The sequence below is a fragment of the Cenococcum geophilum genome (assembly GCF_001692895.1).
Source record: "Cenococcum geophilum 1.58 unplaced genomic scaffold K441scaffold_65, whole genome shotgun sequence".
Lineage (NCBI taxonomy): Eukaryota > Fungi > Ascomycota > Dothideomycetes > Gloniales > Gloniaceae > Cenococcum > Cenococcum geophilum.
In genome coordinates, this window is record NW_027137623.1 from 692,099 (window position 1) to 704,063 (window position 11,965).

At 43.8% G+C, this 11,965-nt stretch overlaps 4 protein-coding genes across 4 annotated transcripts; 1 reads left to right on the plus strand and 3 right to left on the minus strand.

Annotated features, from left to right (window-relative positions):
* Positions 1-4,315: 4,315 nt before the first annotated feature.
* Positions 4,316-5,642, minus strand: K441DRAFT_668811 (cytochrome-c oxidase assembly protein). The gene is made up of 4 exons (XM_067650052.1): positions 5,370-5,642; positions 5,235-5,304; positions 4,730-5,177; positions 4,316-4,647 (listed from the first exon to the last, which is right to left on the minus strand). Exons 1-4 carry the CDS (start codon positions 5,591-5,593, stop codon positions 4,595-4,597), a joined length of 795 nt encoding a protein of 264 aa, XP_067498169.1. The 5' UTR covers positions 5,594-5,642; the 3' UTR covers positions 4,316-4,594.
* A 183-nt stretch (positions 5,643-5,825) lies between these two features.
* On the plus strand, positions 5,826-6,490 carry K441DRAFT_587460 (uncharacterized protein; the record flags this gene model as incomplete). Its single annotated transcript, XM_067644675.1, has 2 exons — positions 5,826-5,896; positions 5,959-6,490. The coding sequence occupies 2 exons, from the start codon at positions 5,826-5,828 to the stop codon at positions 6,488-6,490; spliced, it is 603 nt and encodes a 200-aa protein (XP_067498170.1).
* Positions 6,491-7,754: 1,264 nt separating this feature from the next.
* On the minus strand, positions 7,755-8,168 carry K441DRAFT_420025 (uncharacterized protein; the record flags this gene model as incomplete). The annotated part of the gene is made up of 1 exon (XM_067641537.1): positions 7,755-8,168. A coding segment is annotated over one exon (414 nt), but the record flags the coding sequence as incomplete, so codon positions are not given.
* A 1,188-nt stretch (positions 8,169-9,356) lies between these two features.
* Positions 9,357-11,632, minus strand: K441DRAFT_620865 (uncharacterized protein; the record flags this gene model as incomplete). The annotated part of the gene is made up of 2 exons (XM_067645947.1): positions 9,357-11,103; positions 11,211-11,632. The coding sequence occupies 2 exons, from the start codon at positions 11,630-11,632 to the stop codon at positions 9,534-9,536; spliced, it is 1,992 nt and encodes a 663-aa protein (XP_067498172.1). The 3' UTR covers positions 9,357-9,533.
* Between the last annotated feature and the right edge of the window lie 333 nt (positions 11,633-11,965).

Genomic DNA, 11,965 nt, shown 5'->3' on the forward strand with positions numbered 1-11,965 from the left:
CCTTTAAGTCTTAACTTCTCCCCTAAGAATCTCTTAATCGATAGTAACTTAACCTTTACTACGCCTATCCCATTAATCCTATTTTTAAATAGTCCCGTATTCTCTATTAGCCGGTTAACTATCTCCTATAATTACCCTACTATTATGGGTTACTATAAGTCAGTGTCTGCTATACTAGTATCGTTACTTAACCTTAAAGTAGTTGCTGCCGTTAATGGCATAGTGGCTGCTTTTAGTGGTATATTATTTAACCTTTTTTTACTGTAACTATAGTAATAATTGTGTTATAAAGCCTTATAGGGATACTATAGTGGACTTGTAATTAGGCCGGGTATATAGGTAGAGAGAATTAATTAATAACGTAATAATAACTAGTAGAGTAGTTGCCTAATATATTAACTCCAATTATATTCTAAGAATTACTATAAAGAAGAGAACTATCTAGAGTAAAGACTGGGGTCCTTTAAATACACATCCTTTCTCCTAAGAAATATACTAAGTACGCTAATACGTTAGTACGTCAGTACGTCTTACGTTCCTACGTTCTAAACTAATAATATATTATATTATATAACTCGGCTACCCCTCGTCCTATAGCTTAATCGGTTCTATTGCCTTAACTAACCCGTTTATATCTCCTTTAAGTAGTGCTACTACTGCTAATATAAGGTCCGTAACACTAGTAACTTTAATTATCTTTATAGTCTTTAGTAAAATAACCTTACTTTCTATAATTTATATAAGCTTCTTCTTTATACCACTTTTCTTATTATAAAGTCCTTTTAAATATCTTCTATTGCTAAGATCCCTAGTTTAACTTTTACTCCTTAGGCCTTTAATTACTTAATCTTTACCTTTTAGGTTTCCATAGCTGTTTCTATCTCTTATATTCTTTAGTACTGCTTAAGTCTATTAGCTCTACGCTCTACTATAGTTTTTATTTCTATTAATACATCTTTTACGCCTTATATAACTATAGAACTCTATCTTACCCTTTTTTAGCTTGTTCCCTTTAGTAGATCCTATTATTTATCTTAATTACTTAATTAATCAATTCTTATATAGTTTTTGCATCTTCTATAAGAATAATTATATTTTAGACTTTTACCTTAAGTCCTTGCTTATATTATACTATAAGTGCTCTATTATTTTACTTAACCTATATCGCTAGCGTCTAAAACTATATTGTATATTTAATTACTAAAGATCTCTATATTAGGTTTTAGAGTTTTCTCTTTACTATAATTGTTACCTCTAGATCCCTAAATATTTGTATTAATTATTCTATAAATCTCGCCTAACTTAAGAATATAAATTATACTTTCTAGTTAGTAGTAGCTATACCGTTTAGCTGTATTTTAGTAAGGTAGGGCTTAAACTATTCTAATACTCTTCCCGTAAGGAATAGTTCTATATACGCCACCTAGTCCGTAGGTATTATTAATTTTACCCCTTTCTATATAACCTTAAAGCGCATTTATATAAGGAATCCCTTAAGTCTTAATCTTTCTCCTATAAACCGTTTAATAGAGGGTAACTTAACCTTTACTGCTCTAATTCTATTAAGCCTATCTTTAAGTATCTTATTATTATCTATTAATTAATTAACTACTTCCTGTAATTAACCCTTCGTTATTAGTTATAAATTAGTTTCCGCCATACTAGTATCTTTACTTATCCCTAAGGTAGTTACTACCGTAAACGGCGTTATAATAGGTGCTTTTAGTAGTATATTAGTTAACTTCTTTTACTATAACCTTAGTAGTAAATATATAACAATACCTTATAGTAGGTACTACGGTAGGTGCGCTAATAGGCTAGGTATATAGGTATAGAATAGTTAATAACGTAATAACTGGGAGAGTAGGTACTTAATAGATTAACTCTAATTATATTCTAAGATTTATTACAAAAAAGAGAGCTATCTAGGTAGGGACTGTAGTCCTTTAAATATATAATCTAACTCCTATAAAATATACTAAGTGCGTTAGTACGTTAGTACGTTAGTACGTTAGTACGTTAGTACATTCTACGTTTCTACGTTCTTACGTTCTTACGTTTTGGACTAATAACGTAATACGTTATATAACTCGGCTACCCCTTATCCTATAGCTTGATCGGTTCTATCGCCTTAAGCGCTATCTTAACTAACCTATTTATATCTCTTCTTAGTAGTTCTACTACTACTACTATAAGGTCCGTAATACCTAACTAATATATCTTTATATCTTTAGGTCTACCTTATATACTATACTTCCTAAATATATTAGAAGATCTAGGGGTGAAGTAGTAGGAGTATCTAGTAATTTATTAGCGTACCGCCTATAGCTAAGCGGGGGTATTTAGTCTCTAAGGGGCTAAAAGGGGGCATATCCTTTAGTGTCCTCCTATTAGATCTTATATACTATTTAGAACTACTAAAGGACTTCTAGCCTATAAGCTATTTTAATACTACTTAGAGGCCCCTACTTGTAGAGAGTATAAGTAATATTATTTATACCTATACTAGTAAATAGCTAGTCCCTTACTAAGCAGTAGCTATAGAAAAGTAGTATATAGTATATTAACTAAATAGGCTATCTATAAATATATTAAGGTATAGTATTTAAAATATAAATACTTACTAGCTATATATTTAGGCTTAGGACCTCCATTTATAGTAGAAAGGCAGCTATAGATTTTACCTTTATTAGTCCTTTATATAGGGGGAGTATTAGTATTAACTATAGGGTATTCTATATAGCTATATCTTATATTTTTACTGCCTCCTTTTATTGTTGCTTTTATTTAAGGTTTACCTATTCTATAATAAGTATAATAGATCTCTATTTATACTAGTAACCTCCTATCCTTTATTACTATTATAGTACTCTACTAGTACAACTTTAGGTTACCGCTTAGTAAGCCAGTAATTCTTATATTTTATCTTCTCTCTCTATTACTTATAGGTAGAGGGCTTCCTAGCTAGTATACTTAGGTATATTGCCCCTTTAAGAGGCCTTTGCTCCTTATATATATCTTATTCCTTATATACATTTTAATATTTAATATATATTTCCTTCTATTAAGTGGCCTTATACTATACCTATTCTCTATATAGTAGTTATATTAATATATAAGTCTCGTAGTAAAACTACTATTTTACATTCTAGTATAGCGTGTAGTATTCTCCTATAGGCCCCTATAGTTCTATATAGGTATTAGTTTTATAACTTAGCTAGTAGCGCTAGGGAGCTTTTTACTAATACCTTACTACTTAATCCTAGGCCCTAGATTTAGGAGCCGTATAGTATTATTAGCCTTACTATAAATAAATAAATAAATATTTATATAATTTCCTATATAATTATTTCTATAAACTCTATAATTAATTACTAGTATAAAATATATATCTATATGCCTATATGTTTATATAAAGCTCTATATAAAGTTCTACACAAGGCTCTGTATAAAGCTCTATATAAGGCTCTACTTAAAGCTCTGCACGAAGCTCTACACGAAGCTCTACATAAAGCTCTGCACGAAGCTCTGCACAAAGCTCTGCACGAGGCTCTGCACAAAGCTCTGCACGAAGCTTTACACGAAGCTCTACACGAAGCTCTACACGAAGCTCTACACGAAGCTCTACACGAAGCTCTACACGAAGCCTCTACACGAAGCTCTACACGAAGCTCTACACGAAGCTCTACACGAAGCTCTACACGAAGCTCTACACGAAGCTCTACACGAAGCTCTACACGAAGCTCTACACGAAGCTCTACACGAAGCTCTACACGAAGCTCTGCACAAGGCTCTGCATAAGGCTCTACCAAAGCTCTACGTAAAGCTTACCCCCTTCTGTAAGGCAAATCTTATACCTACTAGTAGTCCTTAAGTATTATTTAAAGCTGGCTTATCAGTTTAGGTACTCTAGCTGCGGTAAAAAAGGGCGGCGGTAGTCATGGGAGAGTGCGGCTGCTACGACTTAGGGGCGTCGGGCGCGATAACGAGACAATAAATTGGAATCGGGCAAATCGGGCAACGTAGTCTTCTTCGCCAGGTTTGATTTGGTAATTCTAGCTATCAGGAATAGCTTAGGGAGCTATAGAAGTTAAGATAATTTGGCTTAAAGTAGGTGTATATAGGCCCAAATACCCCGCGCGGGACTAACAAAAATCCGAACCGTGTAGACCTTCTAACGAAAGTCTTGCCAAAAGCGGCTAGCGGCTTGGCAAGGTAAGCCTTGGCAAGAAGGTCTGGGAACGAGACAAAGTCATCGAAAGCTTAAGTAATCGCGGCAGCAAGAATCAGAGTGTCATGACATGTATTTTATATCCGCTGAATAGCTTATTTCGAGTTTTCAGGTATATACTTGTCCCTATAACACTAGCTGCACAAGCAGAGTGCTCATTCAAGACCGGAGTCGCTTTTGTAGATTTCTTGTAGTTTAAACATACATCTCGTTCATCCTTTCAAATCTTACAACCCCACAAAAATTTCCCCGAAGTGCGATTCCAATATTCCAAACGCCAATCATGCAAATGCATCCACCTTCTGGCAATGACAATATACGAAATAGTGAAGCAATATACAAGGTGATTTCAAATCCACATAATTATTGTGACATCGGGACCGGTGTCAAGTGTCCATCTTTATCATACCGCGCTTCTAAAATACGAATTAGCCCACATTACCCATGAATCGAGTCATCCGACCCGGTAGAGTAGACCCCGGGGCTAAAACCACTTACTAAAAAAAGTATAATTTAACGTAATAGTCTCAATCCCCTTCATGTTCACATCATTCACAAAATCCGGATCGATATAGAAAAAGACAGGCATATCAACCGTCTCGTGCGCATTCAGCCGCTGTTCCTCGAAGCAGAAGCACTGAATCTTGCTGAAATACGGCGCCACCTGCCCCGGCGTCACGCTGTACGTCGCGACTCCAATTATGTCCTCGTCCGACGTGTTCGTCGCGCGGTAGAAGGCCAGCGCCGTTTCGCCTGGCAGCACCCGCACTTCGCGCTGCTGCGGCACGAATTTCCATGGTAGCACGTCCGACACGTAGCCGCTGAAGGTTATACGGAGGCGGGGAGAGGAGGTGACGGGCGTAAGGCGGGTGGAGGGGTCGGCGTCTGCGGAACCGTGGCTGGGGGATTTGATGGGCTGCCCGCCCCAACCTGTTGTCTGACAGATCTGTGGGAGTGCTGCTGGTTAGAGAAGTCAGGAGTCGGGAAGGGCGAGGGAGGGTACCATTTTGTACATAGGCACGGAGCCGTAGGAGAGGGCGACAGTGCCGAGGATTGCGCTGAAGACATAGTACCTGCTGTGGCATTAGAGTCGAAGGCCGTAAAGTGGGGTCAAGGAAGGCGGGGAAAGGATCTTTACATAGTCGTTCTATTCTTTTCTTTGAATGGCTCGCGCAATCGCTCCATTGTGGGCGCGGCACTCTGCCGTGGTTCGGAAGTGGTGTTGAGACTCCTGCGGGCCGGACGAAGGATACCTCGGCGGGAGGATGCTTGGGTTGCGCGAGCACAGGAATTGCATATCCACGGCTCTAAAGCACGGAACCTGTGCCTTAGGGAGCGAATAAGTAGCGTGGATAGACTCATAATTGTTGCTGTGTGCAGAGCCCTTCGATGACACTGGCTTCCGGTGGTGAGATATTCGCCGCGGAAGATCTATTTCATCGGGAAATTTTGATAGAGCTCGGACTTTCTCAAGCTTTCTTACTCGAGAAACTACATCTACCAATATCTGATCTGCTAAAACAAATTTTCCAATTGAGTCCCGATCACATTTTGAGAATAACGTCTCCAGCTCCAATCAAATATTTCCACCAAAATGAGCGCTCTCTGCGGCGTCTGCGAGCAACGACCTCCGAAATACAAGTGTCCCACCTGCCAACTCCCATAGTACGCCCCGGTCCCCCTCCCTCCACTCTCACCAGCTCCAAAACACTAACATACCATCGCAGCTGTTCAATCACCTGCTTCAAATCCCACAAATCCTCCCACGACACCTCTACCGCCCCGCCTCCCACCGCCCCCTCAACACCGCACCCCACCATCACCGCACCTGACCCTCCCCCCCAGCCCTCCCGCCCCCAACCCCAAGACTTCTCCGCCCTCCTCGCCCACCCCGCCATCCAAGCCCTGCTAGCCCAGCACCCGACCCTCCGCGACGACCTGCGCAGAATCTACGCCGCAACCCTGGCGCCCGACCCCAGCGAAACCCAGCATTCAAGCAATTACCGCGGCCGGCGAGGCCGCGGGCCGCGGGGCGGAGGGAGGGGCAGAGGCGGGGGCGGTGGGGCGCGGGAACCGCCGGAGTGGACGCCGGAGAAGGGCGAGCGGGACGCGCTGTGGATGCTGCGGAGAGCGCGGGAGGGGAGGTGGAACGGTGATGCGGAGGGCGTGAGGGAGTTTGTAAGGATTGTGGGGGAGGTCTGTGGGGGAGGGCGGAGCGGGAGGGCGGAGCGGGAGGGAGGGGAGGGACAGGTGGGGTGAAGAAGGTAACCGCCTGGTGATTTTACGGAGGGGAGGAAGCTGGGGGGAAGAGGGTATTCGAGCCGCTTACGCTGTCCTCTATGGCGTGGCGCAGTGATTTGTGTAGTGGAGGCTTTGGTTGATGAAGTCGTGGCGAAAGCGTTGCGGTGAGGAAAACGACATCGGGTTCTGGATGTTGTCGAAGTTGGGTGCATATGTATCTGTCTGCCCGTTATATTCAGGCTAAGCAGAGCGGCTTCCTAGAGATGCTGAAGTCCTCTCTGGGGCTGTGAATAATTATTGCTGTAACTATATAAGCGTTACGAAGGGGGAGCATTGGAACTTGAGCTCAGAGATCAACCCCATTAAGCGTCAGGACGTTGAAGACGAGTTTAAGGGTAGATCTTACAACTCAAGTAGAACTATACAAGTACAGGGCAGAAGCAACGAGCGGGGGATCTTCAAATTAGGACGACAAAGTACAGGATTGCTGGGCCGTAAAGAGCCACCCCAGTATGGACCCAAGAATATCTCGATGCATACGACCCTCTCTCAAAATCAAAAATCAAACTTTCGGGTAATCATATTCTATGTATGATATCGCATCTGATCAAAACGAACATGAAATTACCTAAAAGGTCATACCGTGTGCTAACCTCATTTCCTTGCTTGCTCAGCTATATGCTTGAGATGGTGATCTCCATATCCGATTGGTAACGAGTCCATAATTTTCCCTGTTGCCTTATGCATGTCGATCTCAGCATTGCATTTGTAATGGTTTTGCTTCATGGTGAGATAACCACCTCGCGTTCCGTTCACACTCATCCATGTGAATTTGATATTACTGGAGAGAGTATCGACACTGGTGCGTAGAGTCGATGGTTTAGGACGCGTAGCCCCTAGCCCACAACGGTGCAATCCCTTGTGGATCAAGCCGATGAGAAGCGTAGTACACCTGACAGCTTCTTCATGTGGAAACTTCACACTTGGAAAAAGACTACTTTGCTCAGTATCAAATAATGAACACATATTGCGGCTCAAAGCACATTCAAGAATTCCAAAAGGTATATCTATAAGTTTTGAAAGAGCCTCAGTCCGGGCACGTAGCACGCAGTCTAAAATTTTGCTGGTTAGCCGAGGTCAACCTGTATCTTAAAATATACACTGGAGTTAAAGAAGGCTTCGGTATGTGTATATGTGATATTTAGGACTCTAAGTTTTACGCCTTTTCGGGGAACTTACCGATGATGTCTGGGGGTAAACATCCATTCACAGCCTTACCAATGAACATGCAACGTCCCTTATCATCTATGGTCACCTTTCGTACCAACTCTTGGACGCCGGACGTAAAGGCGTCTTTATAGCCAAACGTCCATGCTATAAAAATCCATTCCTCTTCTCCAGGGCTAACTTTCATTTCAGGGCCGGTCCACTCCGATAGGAACGGCCTCACGATGCTGACTGTGTCGTACTTGTCGCATATTACTGCCACGCTGACGAGTTCTTTGAAACTTAATTTATCCGGTACTTCCTTGAATCGAAGATGGGCAATACGAAGTACAATCAAGAGCGCTGCGGGATCGTCATCTGGAAAGGAAACCTCCTTCGCAGTACTTTCCAGGAAGTGACCGGAGGGGTTGAACATGGATTTCCAGACCGGGCTGGCCAAGCGCAACACGCTAGAAGAGACCTTGACTCGCTGTACACTACCCACACTGCCCGTACTGCCGGTTTCATCATCCCCCTCCTCATCTTCTGTGCCCACTACAAGTGTGAGATCGCTGAAATCATCCAGTACAACTATTTCTAACATCCCGATTACCGTCGAGCAGTTACACGGGAGTATAAGCGGAATCCGAGCACAGTAATACCCGTCAAGCTAATCCGTATTCACGATTGAGCTTTCTGATAGTTATTAGCGACGTGGAGATTTTGATATTGCTTTAAGCGTAGATTCTTCTCTTAGATTGCTGAAATCCTAGGTCAATCCCGCATTTTTGAATCAAAAAAATATCACTTCCATTAAAACCGTGAAGAGAGTATCGAGCAAAGAAAGTGGTGAAAGCTGGGTGTCAAAGATGTGAGAGGAAGTAAACTGTGAGTTGCGGGAAGAGAAGGAGGGGTGGTCGTCTTAATGGAATTCATAAACTCAGCAATAGTCGCTTGGTACCTTGTTGGTTGCTGGCGACGAATTTGAAGCCCGTTTTGGTCCTCAAATGTACTTTCTTGCTACCTTTGAGGATGGATGGAGGTTTAGTGTTCGCTCAGCCGCGAACTCAGGAAACTAGCTGAAACGCCAAGACCTAGCTGTGCCGCAGTGGGATTTTGCTGCCGCTATCGCCTAAGCCACAAGCTTGATGTGCTGAGATCTGACGAATGGACTACAGTAAAATCTCTTTAGTACGATACCGTTTGTTCGGCCGAGCGTATCGTAATACCAATGGTATTGTTATATCAAGAGTTATGTGTTAAGTGAGTAAGTAGGAAAAAAGGAACTTAATACCTAAAAAGGCTTAGAATGTCTACCTCGCGGGTTAAATAGGGCCCTCTCCCATACAAATTCTCTACTGGTTATACCGATATTGGTAGTAGGTGCTTAACGATATTGCCAAAAGCCAGATTATCGTAATATTACACCAAAAAAAGGCTTGATTAAGGGGTGTAGATCATAATGTAGAGGTTATCGTTATATACCCCATATCGTATTAAGGAGATTTTACTGTATCTCTCCGTCGGAGTCAATACCGTTTCCCGCGACCGGAGTCTTGGCACAGGGAACTTTACCCAAATGAGTGATGATTGGCAGGGGTTAAGGAGATTGGCGCATGGGCTATGCTGATAAGTGCACGAAAGTGAAGTATGTTATACAATAGCTGTACTGTCGTAAGTCTATTTTATGCCAGTTCGGTTTCCACGAAGGTTTGCTGATCAACGTATCAAAGGATGTTGCACAAACTATTACAGACAAGGCCCGAAATCACGATTAGAAGCCCCAGAGAGATTGCAGATCTCAACTTCGCATCAAGAGCAACTTCCTTAAGCGGGACCTACATTAGCAATTACTTCAATCAACCTTCTTCTTCTTTGGACCAACTCCCCTCAATCCAGCATATGTCCTCCCTCTCACAATCCGACTCGTCTGTGCCTCGGTGCCAAACGCACAGTGCGCGGGCCGCTCTCCCAACTGCGCCACATCACGGTAGAGACTATTATCAGCATCGACGTCATCCAGAACCCCAAAGCGGAACTTTGTCCGCATCAGCTCTGTCGGGAATGGGTCGCTGCCCAAACAAGCTCCTACACTGAGCCGATCAAGTGCTGGATTTCGCGTCGTCACAAGAATGCGGGAAAAGCTAGTCCCAGAGACAACCCCGTTCTCAAGCATGGCGGCGAAGCCTATGCCAACGAAGATCAATGTGGCTAGGATCACAATGGCGTACCCGAGCCACAGAGCGCGGGCGTGGTACTGAAAGAGGTTGACCTGGCGAGACTTCATGCAGGGCACGCTGGTGTTGATGCCGATGACGAGGTGTGTGTCGGAGAGGAGAGTGAATAAGAGATCTTCATAGAGAGACTGTAGTTGGTCTTGCAGGTTGGGGATAGGCCAGTATATCCGCTGGTCCACTAACCGCGTCTCTGAGACATCGGAGCGGGTCAAGGGCCAGCTTTGCTCGAGTTCGATGGTACCGCGTAGCCAGGCGCGGAAGAGATGGCCCAGAGCGTGGTATGCGGCGGTAAGTTTATAATGCGGTACATCCCCCGTTGGGAAAATATAATTCGAAGCCGGTTCAATTTTGGATGGGTCAAGAGTGTCGTTAGGGAATTGAGCCAGAGTGGTGTCGATGATAGGATTGAGAAAGGTGCGGTTCGTCACCGTAGTTGACTGACGGCCCTCGCTATAATTGAACTGTACAGAATACTGAGTTTCGTAATGATCGCAGGTGAAGATTTTCGGCGTTTTGATGGTCTTCCAACGGCTAGCAAATGGTGAATCTGAAGGAAGAGGCTGGCTAGAGTCAACAGTATACCCTATCCACAGCTTCGGCTCAGTCTTGAAAGCCCCAAGGTCTTCCGGCCATGGCGGTCTCTCAATAGGCTGGCCTCTGCTATCTAGAGGAAGTTGCGGGTTAGCATAGTCACCATTATCGACCACAGCTTGGTAAATATTAATCCCAGCAGGAACCAAGGAGGATGTATTAAACGGTGCCCCGATTAATTGCAGTACAGAATCGTTTGCTCCTACACCGCTCGCGATCTCCGAACACTGATATCCTGGGCCAGTAAAGGATATGGAATAACTGCAGTTCCAGCCAGCACCACATGCTGAAGTTGCAGCATCATCTCGTTCGACGGGCTTATTGGAGTACACACTCATAACGGAGAGGCGAAGAGCATTCTTTGATGGCCGGTCCCAATAATCAAACCAACCTGGGGTAGTCGCGTTTACATCAGTAGTGTTGTAGTAGGAGAGAGATATTCCATAGAAACCGGATATGTTCTTCGGATGCCTGAAGTCGTTATACGATTCCTCTGTGAAATTTAAATTCGCAGCCATGCAAGACGTGGAATTAGTGAGCACTGCAATAGTGGTGGTAAGCGAGGCCGGAGACAAAACCGCGGCGATTGGTATGAGCCTTAAGAAGCGGTAAGCTATTTGTTGAAATAATCTCACATGTTCTAATGCTATGGCGAGCCAAAACAAGATATGTAAAAGAGAATCATAAAGGAATGCAGGTCGTACCATGTAGCAACAGCCATTAAAGTCGACAGTTTTGAATTTTTTATCATTTCCCACGTGTGAAACCTGGTGGGGTCTTCCGTGACAGCGAATAGTGCGTCAATGGCACTTAGGGTCATAGCCTTTCGCCGGAGAGTGTACCAGATCCGCTGCCGATATCCGACAACTACGCTTCCAACGAGGGTCATCTTGGTGAAGAATGCGAGCGCTGTACCGTATCGAATTTTTTGGAGCTGATCATTAGCTTCTTTGCCGTCGAGCGATGTATAGAAAAGATGATGTGATACTGCACCGAGAACTCCAAGAATTAACAACGCAACCATGCTGGTGGGTGTCCACCAATGAATGCGCCACTGTGCAGTTTCTCCAGCTCGCCGCTCTATCAGATATTGAAGGTCCGGATCAGAAACCGTCCGGCTAGGCATCATCTCAAGAGTTGACAAACTGGGCGCCTTGGAAGAGAAGGAATTGATTGATTTTCTTTGAGGGATTGTGTAAGGGTCCCATTGGGGGACCTGTGAGTATTTCCTTGACTGTACGCTGGCTCTTCGGCCATCAGGCGAGCTAGGCGAAAAGGTAGGATTGGATTGCGGAGAAGAGATTCCCAACCCATTATCCCGCCCGCCACGCTGCTTTGAGAAAATTACATGAGCGGGGCCTCCCTCAAACGGCCGAAAATCATAAGGTGAAATGGTTGATTGATATCCATCATACTGCTGAGGCCCGCTTCGTGGTGAAACAAGCGACAGCGGTGACTG

Excerpts from the sequence above, each read along its gene's own strand:
- K441DRAFT_668811 (XM_067650052.1), bottom strand. The coding sequence starts at position 5,593 with ATGAGTCTATCCACGCTACTTATTCGCTCCCTAAGGCACAGGTTCCGT. Across the intron at positions 5,305-5,369 it reads GAAAAGAATAGAACGACTAT|GTACTATGTCTTCAGCGCAA; the intron begins GTAAAGATCCTT and ends ATGCCACAGCAG. Across the intron at positions 5,178-5,234 it reads CCGTGCCTATGTACAAAATG|ATCTGTCAGACAACAGGTTG; the intron begins GTACCCTCCCTC and ends GCACTCCCACAG.